This window comes from Pygocentrus nattereri, chromosome 22 (genome assembly GCF_015220715.1).
Source record: "Pygocentrus nattereri isolate fPygNat1 chromosome 22, fPygNat1.pri, whole genome shotgun sequence".
In the NCBI taxonomy this organism is placed as follows: Eukaryota; Metazoa; Chordata; class Actinopteri; order Characiformes; family Serrasalmidae; genus Pygocentrus; species Pygocentrus nattereri.
Window position 1 is genome coordinate 34,308,021 of NC_051232.1, and position 17,350 is coordinate 34,325,370.

A 17,350-nucleotide genomic window follows, 5' to 3' on the forward strand; every position below is an offset into this window, starting at 1 on the left:
GTTCTATTTGGAATCATTTTCTTTACTGAAGAACCCTTGAAGAACCATGTCTTTCAGAGTGTATTAAGTCATGATTATGAGACATTTTCTCATGATAATGACAGACTATACGGCCTTGATTCCCCCAAGTGGTGACGACAGGCTGTGTGGTCTGCAGAGCCCTCGAGTATCTGAGTATCCACACTCAGGCCCAGTCCCACTTCACCCCTCGCCCCGCCCACCGAGCCCTCAGCCCTCCATTTGGCCCGGGTCTAGGGGTGGGTGTCCCTGTCTCGTAGCTGGCTGGCTAACTTTCCCGTTCCACCTTAAATAGTCCAGCAGTTCTGACGCCTGAATGTAACTGCTGCTCCATTTAAGGTGGAACGGGGAAATTCTAAGAATCTGGAGAATCTCTGACTTCAGCTTCATATCACTGAAGAATTGGGGGGGGGGTGATAATAAATAACTGCCCCCCTCTTTGAAGGCATCTGATCCCTAAATGTAACTAAAGCCCAGCAGTGAGGAGCTGAACTTCCCCCTCCTCTGCTGTCCCTGCAGACGGGCAGGGTCGCCTACAGAGCGGCGCTAGTAGCTGTTAATGAAGTGATGCTCTTTTATTAGAGGGTCTCATTTCAGAGGAAGATCTCAACCACTGCCCTGTAGCTCAGGAACAAGGGGGGAAATGAGAAATGGGACAGGGCCGTAGTGTACACTCAGCTGCTCTCACTCGGCGTATGGGAGCAGGGCAAGGTTACTATACACCGCATGGTGAATGTAAACATTACTCATCACAGTTTCATTCCTTTTCTATATAACGAAGCCAAATCAGAGCCGATCTACATCTCAGCCCAGCAGACGTCCCTACAAAACTTCTGAAACCTTACTTGGTGACATTTCGACAGCAGCTTTAACGAGATTTGATTTAAATCCCTTTACAATCCTTGTTCAGTCAGAACGATCACGGACTTGATCACTGACGTGTCTCATCAGGAATCATTTACATCCTCTCAGCACTGAGTCAAGCTGATGTGATTAACCAGCCACTCCACCCAGTTTCACACTTTACGCCATGGTTTCGCGTTTGACCTGTGAACCGCCGCCCCATCCGTGCCTGGAATGGCATATCCAGGTAAATCAGCGCTGCTCCCACATACTTTGGGCTGCAGCCGTGATCTTGGAAACACTCAATCATCAGAATAACTGCCTGAACTGCTGACACAGAGTAACTGAGTCCTCTTATCAGGCTTATAGAGACAGCTTGGTACAAACAAGGCACTAAACCCATAATATTCAACGTGGGGAGGATCTTCTTCCCTGTGATTTGGCTGGAAGTCGAGAATGAGATTCAAATGCGGCAGAGAAACGCAAGAAAGGGAGGAAGGGAAAAGAGCTTGGCCCAGTCCCATTTCACCCCTCGCCCCTACCACTGAGCCCTTAGTCCTCCGTTTAGCCCTTTCTCGTCTAGGGGTGGGGTGTCCTGACTCCTGTTGAGAGAGAGGGGGAAGTGTTGCTCCTCTGCTGTCCCTGCAGACGGGCAGGGTCGCCTACAGAGCGGCGCTAGTAGCTGTTAATGAAGTGATGCTCTTTTATTAGAGGGGCTCATTTCAGAGGAAGATCTCAACCACTGCCCTGTAGCTCAGGAACAAGGGGCAACACTCAAAAACAAGGGGTAGGGGGGGAAATGAGAAATGGGACAGGGCCTTAATGGTAGTACAGTTGGCTCAAGTCTGGTTACTAACTACTTACTACTCAAACTGTAACGGAGATAATTTACTAATTAACTCCTGGAAAAAGTGATCTCGTTAATCACTTCTGTGCTAAAATATCCCACAATGTTGGCAGAAACTCTGATGCGAAATGGACTATAATATTAACAGAAAATTAAAGTGATTTTGCGAGCTGAACAGTGCGCAGGCCTTGTATTTGGCACATTGGCTCTACAGGGGACACACTTTAATATGGCATTCTTCGAGCTCTATGCTGTCTGGGTAGATATACACTATACACTATACACTATCAGTGTTCACTCCCCCATCCAAATCACTGAATCCAGGTGTTCCAGTGACTTCCATGGCCACAGGTGTATAAAGCCGAGCCCCTCGGCCTGCAGACTGCTTCTACAGACATTAGTGAAAGAATGGGTCGCTCTCAGGAGCTCAGTGAATTCCAGCGTGGTGCCGTGATCGGACGCCACCTGTGCAGCAAGTCCAGTCGTGAAATTTCCTCACTACTAAATATTCCACAGTCCACTGTCAGTGGGATTATAACAAAGTGGAAGCGATTGGGAACGACAGCAACTCAGCCACGAAGTGGTCGGCCACGTAAAATGACAGAGCGGTCAGCGGATGCTGAGGGGCATAGTGCACAGAGGTCACCAACTTTCTGCAGAGTCAATCACTACAGACCTCCAAACTTCATGTGGCCTTCAGATCAGCTCAAGAACAGCGTAGAGAGCTTCATGGAATGGGTTTCCATGGCCGAGCAGCTGCATCCAAGCCTTAGATCACCAAGCGCAGTGCAAAGCGTGGAATGCAGTGGTGTAAAGCGCCACCACTGGACTCTAGAGCAGTGGAGACGTGTTGAGACGTGAAAGGAACTCTTGGTGCTTCAGCTCCAAGAGATTTTGGACAATTTCACGCTCCCAAATTTGTGGGAACAGTTTGGGGACGGCCCCTTCCTGTTCCAACATGACTGCACAAAGCAGGTCCATAAAGACGTGGATTTTAACGATCTCAAATGAGAACTATTAGATATGGCAGCTAATGCTGGGAGATGATTTCACTTGTCAAGGTAACCTTTCTGTAGTGTGGATGGGGCCTCATTCCAGTCTTGTGTCTAGAGCCCCAGATCGCTGAACCCACCCCGGCTGATTGTGAGCAGGTAGACTAATTAAACAAGCAGAATCAGGTGAGCTCCAGCTCGTTTGGCATGAAAACCTGCAGCCACACTGGACAGTCCTATTGCTGTTATTTGCTGGACTTTTATTTTATTGTTTGTTTTATCTTTGATTATATTTTTGCTCTTCATCTGCTGCGTATTTTTGATTTTGTTGTGTTTTATTTTTGCCTCTGTTGTTTATTTTATTCTTTTAGTTTTAACATTTCATGAGTTAGATCTGTTCACAGTGGTGGTGATAGGAACCAGACATCCGCCTCTAAAACCATGAAATGGTTATGAATACACTGCCTGATGCCCGAGACACTGTTTTACAGTAGTTTTTGGACATATTTTGTAAAGTCTGTTGGGTCCTAGGGTGTGGTGGGACTAAAAAGCCTCCAAAAAACTGATTATTCCCGATTTTCCACTATTTTCCATCATCAACATTCCATATAAGCTCAGAAGACTCGTGTAGGTTCTCTGGTGGTTCTGGATGGTAAATAAAGTGTCTGTATCTGTGTTGTAGTCATGGCGACGCCTGGTTCCCATCACCACCACTGTAAAGACGTCTGGACCGTTTCACACCGAACCCTCTGAATGACTCTGTTCACACTCAACACTGCACTGATTTTGAAAAACGGGTGAACTCTCCCTTTAATTTAACCGCGAAACCAGCGCAGTAAGAACCTGATTCTAGTAGTTTTGGTGTTATTGTGATGTAGATGGACATCAGCGGCTGTCTACCGTCGACCATTTCACGCCAAATCGCTCTGAATGACACCCCAAAAGACTATATGATGCCGTTTTGAAAGGTTTCACTCTTTAAAGCCTGATAATTAAACAAACGCCTTCAAAACGTCTCTCGATTCCACCGCAGTGGAAAAATACGGAGTCGAACAATTGACTCACACAATTTGACTCTCTGAGTCTCTGAGACTGGACTCCGGCTTCAAGTTGGAGTCAAAGAATCGGTTCTTTCGGAATCGATTCCCCACAACTAGCTCAGCCGCGTTCGCTCCACCACAGCAGGCGGCAGCAGTATCACGTCTTCTTCGCCGTAAAGGAAGAATGGTGGCCTCACATGGCTCTGTGTGCTCTGCCTGTCCTCACAGCTTCGTCTTTAGACTATAAACCGAGACGGTTAAGCGCAACGTGCAGGAATAGCGGCTTAGCGCGGCCGCTAACTAGATAGCTGAGTTAGCCAGAAACGTTAGCACGCTGCTCTGAAGCTAGTTTAGCTTGGTGGCTAATATAGTCACTGGCGTTAGAACCTACAGCACAAACAGCCTCGTTAAAAACCGAGCAGAACGCAGAACGCGAGGGGTCGGATGTAATCCTGGAGAATGAAGAACCGAAGTGGGGGATTCACTGACCAGCGACTCAAGCAGAGAGTCGAACAGGTAAACTATGCTAAGCTAAGCTAATAGCATCCCACCTAAACTGGTTTTACCTCTGTACACTATACACACTGCTCAAAAAATAAAGGGAACACTTAAACAGCACAATGTAACTCCCAGTAAATCAAACTGTCCACTTAGGAAGCAACACTGACCATCAGTTTCACAGCTGTTGTGCAAATGGAACAGACAACAGGTGGAAATTACTGGCGATTAGCAAGACACACTCAATAAAGGAGTGGTCCTGCAGGTGGGACCACAGACCACTTCTCAGTACCTTTCTGCTTTCTGGCTGATGTTTTGGTCACTTTTGAATGTTGGTGGTCTTTCACACTCGTGGTAGCAGGAGACGGACTCTACAACCCACACAAGTGGCTCAGGTAGTGCAGCTCATCCAGGATGGCACATCAATGTGAGCTGTGGCAAGAAGGTTTGCTGTGTCTGTCAGCGTCGTGTCCAGAGGCTGGAGGCGCTACCAGGAGACAGGCCAGTACACCAGGAGACGTGGAGGAGGCCATAGGAGGGCAACAACCCAGCAGCAGGAACGCTACCTCCGCCTTTGTGCAAGGAGGAACAGGAGGAGCTGCCAGAGCCCTGCAGAATGACCTCCAGCAGGCCACAAATGTGCATGTGTCTGCACAAACGGTTAGAAACCGACTCCATGAGGATGGTATGAGGGCCCGACGTCCACAGATGGGGGTCGTGCTCACAGCCCAACACCGTGCAGGACGCTTGGCATTTGCCAGAGAACACCAGGATCGGCAAATTCACCACTGGCGCCCTGTGATCTTCACAGATGAAAGCAGGTTCACACTGAGCACATGTGACAGACGTGACAGAGTCTGGAGACGCCGTGGAGAGCGATCTGCTGCCTGCAACATCCTTCAGCACGACCGGTTTGGCAGTGGGTCAGTAATGGTGTGGGGTGGCATTTCTTTGGAGGGCCGCACAGCCCTCCATGTCCTCGCCAGAGGTAGCCTGACTGCCATTAGGTACCGAGATGAGATCCTCAGACCCCTTGTGAGATCATATGCTGGTGCGGTTGGCCCGGGGTTCCTCCTAATGCAGGACAATGCTAGACCTCATGTGTCTGGAGTGTGTCAGCAGGTCCTGCAAGATGAAGGCATTGAAGCTATGGACCGGCCCGCCCGTTCCCCAGACCTGAACCCGACTGAGCACATCTGGGACATCATGTCTCGCTCCATCCACCAACGCCACGTTGTACCACAGACTGTCCAGGAGTTGGCGGATGCTGTAGTCCAGGTCTGGGAGGAGATCCCTCAGGAGACCATCCACCACCTCATCAGGAGCTGCCCAGGCGTTGTAGGGAGGTCATACAGGCACGTGGAGGCCGGACACAACACTGAGCCTCATTTTGACTTGTTTTAAGGACATCACATCAAAGTTGGATCAGCCTGTCGTGTGTTTTTCCACTTTAATTCTGTGTCTGACTCCAAATCCAGGCCTGGTTAATAAGTTTGATTCCATTGATGATTTTTGTGATTTTGTTGTCGGCACATTCAACTTTGTACAGAACAAAGAATTCAATGAGAATATTTCACTCATTCAGATCTAGGATGAGTTATTGGAGTGTTCCCTTTATTTTTTTGAGTAGTGTATAAAAGATGGTTCTTGCAGGGTTCTTTAGTCTCAGTGGTTCTACAGAGAACCATTTCATGCTTAAATGGTTCTTCGTGAGTGGTGGAGAAGGTGTAGCATAAGTTTGATGGTTCTCAAGAATAGAATCATTGCCTTTACTTAAAGAAACCTTGAAGAACCACCTTCTTCGAAAGGTCTGAAACTTCACCATAACACTTTTTGGTTCTGTGTAGAACCCTATACACCACGTTCCTCATCAGTCTAAAGAACCATTTTACCATGCAAAAAAAACCCCCAAAACATTTAAGCGTGCAAATGGTTCTGTGTTGAACTCGTGGGTCTAAGCAGAACCATCTTTACTGAAGAGCTCCTGAAGAACCATCCCTGAGAGTGTAGGTTAGGGAATGGGTGGGAAATAATTAAGGATTTCCTAGTTAAATTGGGAAGGAGGTGAAAAGTTCTAGACTGCGGATTTAGACCAGTCTGGCCTCTTTTAAAGTAGAACCGATGACCAAAAGTGGTGAACAGCGTGTGTTCTAACCATTACAGTACCTGAAGTCCAAAAACAGTCCGTATGTGGATGTTGCTGGAATGGCTGCAGACCTTCAGCATCAGTACAGGTGGGTTTCCACTTCTTCCAGTGTGTCCTGCGTATTTTGTTTAATAGTTTGTTCAAAGTCACAGCCTTTTTACTGTTTTCTCAGAATGGACTACGGCCGCCGCAACAGGACTGCCTTCCGGATTCAGGTAGAAAAAGGTGAGTCTAATTCAGCCTTTGGGCGGAATTACATAGTTGTTACATAGCTATAACAGATGACTTAGGACTCCTGTACTGTCTATTAATTTAACCTCTGAAATGGGCAGTTAAACCTTTTTATTATAATGCACACTTTTAATGAATTAATCATTCATTCATTCATTCAGAACCAATGGCCTCCGCAATTAACCCATCCATGCAGTGAAACACCACATACACACTAGTGAGCACACACACTAGGGGGCAGTGAGCACACTTGCCTGGAGCGGTGGGCAGCCCAATCCACAGCACCTGGGGAGCAGGTGGGGGTTAGGTGTCTTGCTCAAGGGCACTTCAGTCACATGCTGTCGGATCAGGGGATCAAACCAGCGACCTTCCAGTCACAGGCCTGGTTCCCTGACCTCCAGCCCACGACTGCCCCATATAACACTATGCTACACTCCTATAACCTAAAAAAGCGCCGCCAGTTTGCGCTGAAGTCCCTGTGGTTCTGCCTTAGTAGGTAAAATGCCTGTGATTTTAAGGGGTTAATGACACTGGGGGTTTCTCTGTAGTGCACGGAGTCATATGCAGTGAGTCTGGACTGTCTCCGTTAGAAGACAAGCACTTGGCCAAAAGAGCAAGACGCAGCCAGGATGACGACGGGTGAGAGACGGTGGTAATGTATGCATGATGATCTAGATATAGCAGCTGGTGGTAGATCTTCTCTTCTGCTGTGCGTTTAGGTCCTGTTCTAGGAATATTTATCTATGTTTTGGTCCCATGGTCATTCCTACCTTCTGCTTCAGTCATTAATAAAGCCCTCTCCAAATATTTCAGCAGTACTAATAATCTGTTCATACAAGCGACCTAGAAATGAATTGTTTTAATACTTAATTAATTATTAATTTGACCAGTTATGAGCCGAACAAGCATCCCGTCTTAAATACGCATAAATCTGATGTGAGACGTGACGAGGCAGTCAGGCATATTGATGGATAGACGTGTTTTATTGATCCTGGAGTGGAACTCTGGGCTCGCCTGCTCAGTGTACCTGTTTTGTTGGTTTTCTAAGTAAAGATAAGTTAACACGAGGACACACTTGTTTTTTTTCCCCCAATATGTTAAATTCAGCAAATAAATAGAAATTTAGCACTTAAATATGCGTAAAAGTGCCATATTTGAGCTTATTCCTTATAGAGGATGTATTAATGTACCACTTAGAAGATGTAGAACATAAAACGTGTTCTGTGACCAGGAGTGAGGGGTTTTAAACTACATGTTAGCCTAACCCCGCTGTGTGGAGGCTGTTCTTCAGCCTGTCTAGCTCTCGCTGTGAGACACTCGCATGCCTCAAAACTGTGCTGTATTACACACAGCCAGAGAAATAGAAAATAATATGGATTTTTTGGATCGTTGTACACAAAACGCAGTAAAGGGAGCTGCTGAAAGTGACCTTTATGGTACAACAACAGTTCTGAAGGTGAATCCTGAGAAACATCAGGCAGATGTTTATGGAAATTGTCCAGGTGTTACAGGAAGGTGACCAAAAGCATTGTAACCTGTGAGGCGCCCCAACCTTTCCCTACATGAAGCAGTGCATGTTTAACCCTCTATTGCATGAATTATTACTTAGGCGTGATGATGTTTTTATGTGTTGTTGTTATTTAAATGGAAATATTAGAAAATATGTGTGTATATTTTTTTTAAAGTAGGGTATTTGGTAAATTATTGCCTTATGGCAACAATGCCCAGTCGTACCATAACACCATTAAAAAAAATAATTAATAAAAAAAAACCACCATAAAATAACATTTTTCATCCTTTTCTTGAAAACAAGTCCAACTTGTACTTAATGAAACATACGACTCAAACTGTACATATAATTTCCTTTGGTGTTTAGAATATACAGTAATAACTACATCCTAATAAAAAATTCCTGGTCGTGTGATATCAGACAATATTTGTCCTTTCAAAGTAATTTTTAAAGAAGTAATCACAGGATTTAATATTACTGCTGTTTAGTAAAATTGAGAGTAATTGTTGCCACCGGGCAGCACCGGGCAGCACCGGGCAGTAGAGGGTTAAGGATGAATTTATGATGTTTTCTCTGTTTATGTTGTTCTCTAGTGAAGGCAGCAGCATGCTGGACGCTTCCACGGACAGCGAGGACGATGTCTCGGAGCATGAGGTGGGTGTTTGCACATCTTATCGTGACGTTCAATTACTAAGGGTTTAACAGGTCCAGTAATATGTCCACTGTCCAGCTCTGTAAGCAGCTGTGGAACAGTTGAGGGCAGTGCCTGTGCTTTAGTGTGGAAATACCACACGAGCTGCAACCCTTTCCACTGCAAGCTGGAAGGATAAGCCTGAAATACAGCGTCACAGACAGGACGGTGTGGGCTTTGCCTGCTTTAGCAGCTCACCTTGGGCTGTAGGGCAGTTTAAATGTTTCATTACATCTTCGGTTTGTACTTGTTGTAGTTGAACGGTTTATTTTTTATTTACTTTTAAGGTTTTATTGTGTTATTAATATTGTAATTGTACTGCTGCTGTTTGGTTTTTTATATTGCGCTATATTGAAAGCTAGGATTCCTCCTTAAAGTACATCTGAGTTTAAATAAGGCTTAAATGAGCGACTGATTGAGTGACAGGCACTCAAGACTAAAGCAATAAGCCGCTGGAGGCAGTGGGTCACTGCTGTTATATCGTGGGGAAGGTGTTCTTTGGCAGTGTCATGCTTGGCTCCTCCCACTCCCCCATGTGCTTTTTGTTTACCTTTAGATAGTCCACATGCTTCTTTGTTTTGGTATCCATAGTCCTGCCCCCTTGTTTTGTGACTCCGGCCCGATTGTCTTCACCTGTCCCTCGTCTTCCAGGTGTCTGTTTGAGCCCTGTGTTGCCCTTTGTTTTGGCTGGTCTTTGTTTTGGCTGGTCTTTGTTTGACGCATGTTTGTTGCATGTTTTGTTATCCTGGCCTCTGTCTTGTGCTTCAGTCTGTGTTTATTTTGTCGTGTCTGTCCCACAATCTCTCCGTGTTGGTTATATTTCTAAACTTAATGCCAGACAGCTCACTCTTTAGGGAGCACGGAGCCATTTGGGACTCGGCCTGGGTTTGACGCGACTTCTGACTGAAACGTGCAGAGAATTTAAAATATGCATTACAATCGCACAAATCGCTCACACTTCATCACGAAGACACATTTTAACGATGATTTGTTAAAATGGGGCGATTGCGACAGCCCTGACTGACTGTACATACTGATAGAGCTGGGAATCGAAATTCGATACCAAAAAGGCGCTGACTGAAACTTCTTGGTAGTATTTGAGCACCGAAAAGCCTCAAAAAAGCATTGGTGCATTACTTCAGCACTATGCATAAAATGCAAATCACGAGGGATTAGTGCAGTAACCTTACCACTAATGCAAGAACAAAGGAAGAAATCTGGCTCTGCTTCAAACGGTTACTAAGAACAGTTCCAGGAGCAACAAATGCCTTAAGACTGTGGCTTCCAAATGGTAGTGCATCAAATCTGAGGAAACGCTGGAATTGATCTACATGGAGAAAACCTTCGAGCGCATGAAGAACAGCGCCGTGCCGCTGCCAGCGATGTGAGAATCTGGGCCACGCAGAGACGCCAGTGTTCCCAGTGATAAATATCAAGTCCTCGCTTTGCCACAGAAGGCCAGAACTCGGTCCTCCGCCGTCTCAGTCCTGATACCAGATTCAGCTAGTAGTAGCTGGCTGCGGCTCACCTGCCGTGTGAGCGTATCTGTGATGTTATGATTCACGTTCTGTAGGTTTATAAATGTTAATGTCCGTGTCGTTTTGCTGTTGGAGGTGAGGGTCCTGACGGTGCTGGGCCAGTTCTGCTCTCCATCGTTCGTGTTATCCCTGGAAGGCAAGCCTGTAACCGTGGTTACAGTAACGTGTTTGTGCTTGGTCAAATTGTTCTGTGTTTTTATTCGTTCAGAGAGACGACAAAAGCATTAAAGCTCAGCCTCCGTCCGGAGACGTGCCGTCACACATCAATACCCGCCTGATATGCAGTAGAAACAGATCATAATCTGTGTTTTTGTCAGAGTATCGCTGTGGTTTCGGTATGGAAGTGGACGTATCATATCGGTTTAACGCCAACAGAGGTGTTTTTCGTTCTTCTCAACAGAAACCCAATTACATGAACAGCTCCCTGATGTCCCTGTATCGGAAAGGGAACCCGGAGAACGGGACCCCATCCAAAGAGCAGTCCACCAGCAGCCCCAATCCGGCCTCCCAGAGAGGTTCGTCGGCTGCTGCGAGCTCTAGTCCTCATCGGTCTACCACTGCGGTGTCTGCAGGCGGCTGGTTCATCGATAAGGCGGGAAACGGGAACCAAAAAAATATCATGATCGACCTGTGTGAGGAGGAGCCGGCCAGCCCTGCGGTAAACGTGCGTTTAATTTCTGCTCCTCAGAAGTGCCAGTTTAACCCTTTCACAGGTAGGTTCTGGTGGTGGGTCATTCTCAGCACTGCAGTGACACTGACGTGGTGGTGGTGTGTTAGTGCGTGTTGTGCTGGTGCGAGTGGATCAGACACAGCAGTGCTGCTGGAGTTTTTAAACACTGTGTCCACTCACTGTCCACTCTATTAGACACTCCTACCTTGTGGGTCCACCTTGTAGATGTAAAGTCAGAGACGACAGCTCATCTGCTGCTGCACGGTTTGTGTTGGTCATCCTCTAGACCTTCATCAGTGGTCACAGGACGCCGCCCACAGGACGCCGCCCACAGGACGCTGCCCACTGCTGTGTCTGATCCACTCAGACCAGCACAACACACACTAACACACCACCACCACGTCAGTGTTACTGCAGTGCTGAGAATGACCCACCACCCAAACAGTACCTGCTCTGTGAGGGTACATGGGGGTCCTGACCACTGAAGAACAGGGTAACAGAGTATCAGAGAAACAGATGGACTACAGTCTGTAACTGTAGAACTACAGAGTGCAGCTATACAGTAAGTGGAGCTGATAAGATGTTACGCCTGATTGGTGTGTGTGTATAAATATTTCTGCCTCAATGTGCTTTTAACAGTGATGCAGATATTTGTTATTGTTCCTTTTATTGTTTTTATTTGATGTTTTTTGTGACGGGGGAGTTTTTTGATTAGAGTTCTGTTTAGAGCGAAAACCACTTCAAAACTCTTCATATTAATTACAAGTTATTGCTTCTCATATTACCATCACAATATCCAGCACCTTTATCGAGCATCGCGTTTCCCGCTCCCATCATGCAGCTGTAGGCTCTGTGTTTATGCCACAGGTGCAGTAGTTGGTGTTGTATGATGTCTAAAGTGAGTGTGGTCTTGTTGAAGGTGTCCTGCTGTAACGTCACCGAATGAGACTGTTTATGAGTTGTTAAGTCCACTGGTGATACATGTGCTAAAGATCTCGTACGTATTACAGAACGAAGCAGATGTGTCAATGCTGGAGTCTGAGAAGAAGCCAAAGAAGAGCACCAAGAAAGGAAAACGGAAAACGCAGAGAGAGCAAGAGAGCAAAGGCGTAGACGCCGACATTGAGGCAGCCGTAATGGCAAAAACAGGTAGAGTCCCTGCTTGTAATGGTCAGTTTCTCTATCCATCACAAAACGAGCGAATCTTTAATCATCTTCGTCCGTTTAAGCCCGGACCAGAGGCCCTGAGCTTCAGCAGTCCGCAGTGAAGTTTGAGGACGTCGGCGGTAACGAAGAAACTCTAACGGTAGGATTTAAAGCCACAGTAGCTCATCGATTACCGATATTGAGGAGGGTGGTGTGCGCGGCCCCATGCTGTGATGGTGAAGCCGCTCCGCCTGTGTCTCTGTCTTTAGGAGTTGTGTAAACTGCTTATCCACATGCGTCACCCCGAAGTGTACCAGCAGCTGGGGGTGGTGCCCCCACGTGGGTTTCTCCTTCACGGGCCGCCCGGCTGTGGGAAGACCCTTCTCGCCCAGGCTGTCGCTGGGGTAAGTGTGCTTAGTGGAGCTGAACTACATATTAAACGATTATTTTTCACACACAGTCCATAGAGCATCAGGGATGGGTTAGGAAATAAGTGGGATACAAACAAAAATGGTAATAAATAAATAAACGAATTGTCTGATACTCGTTACTGACCTTTCTCTTCCGAAGTGCAGTTTATAGAGTTGTTTATATATTTATATACACTTTGTATATTTGTAAATGTGATGCTGTGGTTCATCTCTGCAATGCTCAATACCAAATTGTACTGTTTATATGTGTAATAATAATAATAATAATAATAATAATAATAATATGGTAATTGTTTTTTTAATTGTGTGTAATAACTCAGAGGTGCAATGATTTGAACTGTACGTTTCAAGTTTTTACATAAATGGTTGCAACTGTAATAATCTCATTTCCCTCTGGGATCAGTAAAGGGTTCTGGTTCTGGTTCTGATGACTTTAAGGGAGTAAAAATTGATGACGCTCGACATCATTAGGTGGCGCAGTTTCATAACAACAGTTTAGATCTGAATCTTGTCCTCCAGCAGTGCTTCACTGAGAGGTGTAGTTGTTAGTCCTGCTGTCTGATCAGCAGCGTAAACGTCCTTAATTGTGGGGAGATTGTGAAGTTTGAAGGCTGGCAGTGCCCGACACCAACACACAAACGCAGGTCGACAGTATCAGCCAACTGATAGATCAGTAGGGCTCTAATTACGATTAGCGTGACACAGCAAGTACTTAATACAAGTGCAGTGTGAATGAATTTAACCTGGCTGTTTTTATTGATCTGTTTATTTAATATGATTGATATAAATATATAAGTGCATGTATAAATATACGTGGTGACGTCTGTTTTTGTATTGCCCCAAAATTGAACGTACTATTACGTGGATCGTTCTACCACATTAGTTGAGTCGGCCCATTTTGGACCAGAAGATCTAGGCTTGTGTTCCGTTTATTGAGAGAAAGTAATGCGTCTTAATAAATTTGATCTAATGGTGAATGTAAGGTAATGGGGGCTGACCGTTTTTGGGCCAGCGTATTCCTTCAGGGCATTAAAAGAGGTCGTTTGCCATTTGTGTAGCTGCTCTAGACCATTTCTAGCGCAGGACTGTTTGTCACAGAGGGTGCTTTGCTGTGCTTTGCTGTGCTTTGCTGTGCTTTGCCGTGCTTTGCCGTGCTTTGCCGTGCTTTGCTGTCACTGCTTGGTTATCAGAGGGCTCTTCTGGCTGACTGTAGGAAATGGAGTTGCCCATGTTGAAGGTTTCTGCTCCAGAGCTCGTGTCCGGTGTTTCGGGGGAATCGGAGCAGAAGCTACGGGAGCTGTTCGAGCAGGCTGTGGTGAGAGCACTTCTGAAGCGTTTCCTAAGAAGCAGCAGTGATTTCGAAGTGGTCAGATTCATTCTGTGGCTACTCGTTTAGCCTTTCCATCTTGTGTCTCTACAGAGCAACGCTCCCTGCGTTCTGTTCATCGATGAGATCGATGCGATCACCCCAAAAAGAGAGGTGGCCTCCAAAGATATGGAGAGAAGGATTGTCGCCCAGTTACTCACCTGCATGGATGGCAAGTGGTGGTGTGAGAGGCATTATATGGCCAAAAGTTTGTGGACACCTCCTCATCCAGTGTTTGTTTCAAAATCAAGACTGTTGAGAAAGACCTCTTCCTCCTTTGCTGTGGTTACAACCGCTAGTATTCTGAGAGAGATTTAGATGTTGAACATTGCTATGAGGATTTGATTGAGCATTAGTGAGGTCAGGTACTGATGTCGGTTGGTCAGTTCTGGGTCTCTTCCCAAAGGTATTGGATGGAGCTCCATCACTCCAAAGAACATAGTTCTGCTCCACAGCCCAGTGCTGGGGGGCTTTACACCCCTCTAGCCCACACTTGGAATTATTATGATGACTTTAGGGTCATGTGCGACTTCTCCAGAGTGTTTCATTCTGGTGGTCAGTGGTTTTCTATGAAGTTTATACAAGCTGTGTGTGTTTGACCTCCTGTGTCAGCAGTGAGTTTTTACCTTAATGCACCCTAATTCACTAAGAAGGGGTGTCCACAAACCTTTGGACATGTAGTGTGTTTCCCACACTCTATATGGTCCCATACTCTGTTTACATGTTCCAAGCACAGTAATTGGTATTAATACACCCATCCAGGCTGACTGACGGTGTCCTTTTTCTTTTCAGACCTGAACTCCTTATCGGTACCAGCACAGGTCTTAGTTATTGGGGCCACTAACCGGCCAGACGCTCTGGATCCGGCTCTTAGAAGGGCGGGCCGTTTTGACCGAGAGATCTGTCTGGGCATTCCTGATGAAGGGACACGGCTCAGGTCGGTGCCTCTCGTAGACCAATGTTGTCATTTTAACTTTGTGATCTCTCATTGTCGCCTCACGTCACTGACGTCTCAGGCACAGAACTGTCTAACGTCAGCTGGATTAAGGGTCATGTGTATCAGCTACAAGACCAAGGTTCTTGTGTCTGATAGTAAGAGATCATTTTAGTCTTTCAGTCTCCTGTTGGTTGTCTGAACTTTCAGGGTTACCATGGATCCTTACAGTCTTCTAAAGTCTTAACATCAATTTAATATCTGAAAATTTCTGTTTTCTGTTAGAAGTATTAATTTCTAAAGATGATAAAGACTGACAGCTGTAGGTGATAAAGAACGGCCTGCCCACCAAAAATATCCACATAGACAGTGGAGCTGTCCAACCAATTACACGTGCAAAACGTAGCGCAGAGACTCGTACAGGCTCGGCCTGAGTTTGTGGGAGGTGCTGTGTTGGAGTTTCATATCCCTGGTTACAGTAAGTGAGATCCGTCATTAAAGGGACAGAACTCTTCCATAATTTGGGTGAAGTAGAGGGACAAACATTCAGAGACCCACTTCTGGCTTTCGTTCTGAGATATGTCGCAATACTCGCGATGACCTAAACAAACAAACATTGACACAAACTGATATTTACGTATTTAAAATGCAGATGCGCTTAGAGAAATGCACCGTGCTAGGTGAGTATAGCGTTAGGAGTAATTAAACAGCAGGCCTCGTCTGCATCCGTACTATTTTTTTCATGGTGCTGTGATGTACCGAGTCTTTTCTCTGCCTGGTTTTTGGCAGCTCTTGCCTCCTGCTGTAGAAATTAACCCACCCTAAATCATCCTTTACTTACTTCTTACTGAGCTGCTGCAGATTATTATAGCGATGGGATGAAAACGTGTAATAATACCGAGATGCACCTTTGCTGCTGTAATTAAGCATGCATTAATTTAGCATGTATATATGCCTGCACTATGTCTGCCCCCTCCCCAGTAAGTTTATAAATGACCAGCAACGCAAATCAAGTTCGTTTGCATGAGATTTCACATGCAGTTGAGTAATCAGATCATGGGGAACCTCCAGGTCTACGCGAGTCAGACAGTAATCAGATTTCTGCTTTGGAACCAGCCGATAAACTCGCAGAGGAAGTCATGATGCAAATGTAGAATAAAGAACGCAGATGGTCTCAGCGCGCTTATTTCCGGTACCGCCGTCTGTTTTCACACATGCACAAACTAAGAACTCAGACAGAAATCACAGTAAGAGGTCACATGCACTGAGAAGTCTGATTACTGAGCTAAAATCCAGCCTGTTTACCAGATTTTTACATCAGATTTCTAGGTCAGAGTGTAGTGTTTACCTGGCAGTTTGAATAATCAGATAACTGCAGAAATCTGATGATGCTTGGATTATTAAGTGCATGTGAACGCGCTCATTGTTGAGTGGCTGAGTGGGGATCACTAATATTCCTCTTGACAGTATCGTTCTTTGGAAAACTGGGAACAGATCTTTCTGAGTGTCTTTGTTCATAGATGGCCTAAAAACCGACATTTTGCTTTCTCACATTTCCAGGATTCTTAAAACCCTCTGTCGGAAGCTCAAGCTGCCTGCGGACTTTGACTTCCGGCAGCTTGCGCGGCTCACGCCGGGGTACGTGGGAGCGGATCTGATGGCCCTGTGCCGAGAGGCTGCCATGAGCGCCGTTAACCGCGTTCTGCTGCAGCAGCTCGACACCAAAACACCTGACGCTGACGTGGTGGACAACTCTCCACCCACACAAGAGCCGCCAGAAACCCCCAACCAGGCAGCCGACGCTGACCCTCCTACCAGGCAGAGCGTCATAGACGATGCCCAGCATGGCGTGAACACAGAGAGCCAAGATATGAGTGTCTCAGCTGATGTGTCAGACGGAGGGAGCACAGCAGCTTCTGACTCCCTAACACCACAAGTACGTGCAGATCCGTCGGTGACTCAGATCGAACTGAACACTGGCGCTTCGTCCTTTGTGGACGGCTGTTAGAATCCTGGGATATTTATTTATCACTTATCAGGCCAAATCCCACACGCGTCGGAGTCAACCATCACTCCCATAACGCTGGGAAAATGTTGAGTTTTGGTGGTACTGGCAGGGGTTTCAGTGGTACTGGGAGGGGTTTTGCTATAACATAGCTCAAATGTGTGTCAGTTGACCTCCTGAAGAGGTTTAAGTGATCAGATTTGTTTTAAATATGTCCTGGGTGCGGTCATAATTGCATTTTTATGTGGCCTCATTCAGATGTAATCCTGACACTCAAGACGCACGACCAGGTGCTAACAGGTTTAATGTCCCCTCTTTTTAAAAGTCTGAGGCCAGATAAGTTACAGTCACGTGTAAAAGATTAGATGACCCTAGTCAGATTACTTCTTGTTGATTTTCTAAGTTAAAATAAATTATCACAATTTCTGCAGAGAACACACTTCT

The 17,350-nt window shown here is 46.0% G+C and overlaps 1 protein-coding gene across 3 annotated transcripts in view; it reads left to right on the forward strand.

The window, feature by feature from the left end:
* Positions 1–3,807: 3,807 nt before the first annotated feature.
* Positions 3,808–17,350, forward strand: part of nvl (nuclear VCP like) — a 29,805-nt gene continuing 16,262 nt past the window's right edge. Inside the window, exons 1-13 of one of the 3 annotated variants that reach the window (XM_037532954.1) lie at positions 3,808–4,256; positions 6,402–6,472; positions 6,557–6,609; positions 7,164–7,254; positions 8,719–8,779; positions 10,755–11,012; positions 12,035–12,173; positions 12,254–12,330; positions 12,440–12,574; positions 13,815–13,916; positions 14,022–14,139; positions 14,760–14,904; positions 16,462–16,837. In XM_037532954.1, coding sequence (XP_037388851.1) covers positions 4,200–4,256; positions 6,402–6,472; positions 6,557–6,609; positions 7,164–7,254; positions 8,719–8,779; positions 10,755–11,012; positions 12,035–12,173; positions 12,254–12,330; positions 12,440–12,574; positions 13,815–13,916; positions 14,022–14,139; positions 14,760–14,904; positions 16,462–16,837 — 1,683 coding nt within the window. In that variant the 5' untranslated portion in view covers positions 3,808–4,199. Of the gene's footprint in view, positions 4,257–6,401; positions 6,473–6,556; positions 6,610–7,163; positions 7,255–8,718; positions 8,780–10,754; positions 11,019–12,034; positions 12,174–12,253; positions 12,331–12,439; positions 12,575–13,814; positions 13,917–14,021; positions 14,140–14,759; positions 14,905–16,461; positions 16,838–17,350 lie in introns of all 3 variants that reach the window. The other 2 variants (XM_037532953.1, XM_037532952.1) reach the window with 2 other exon arrangements.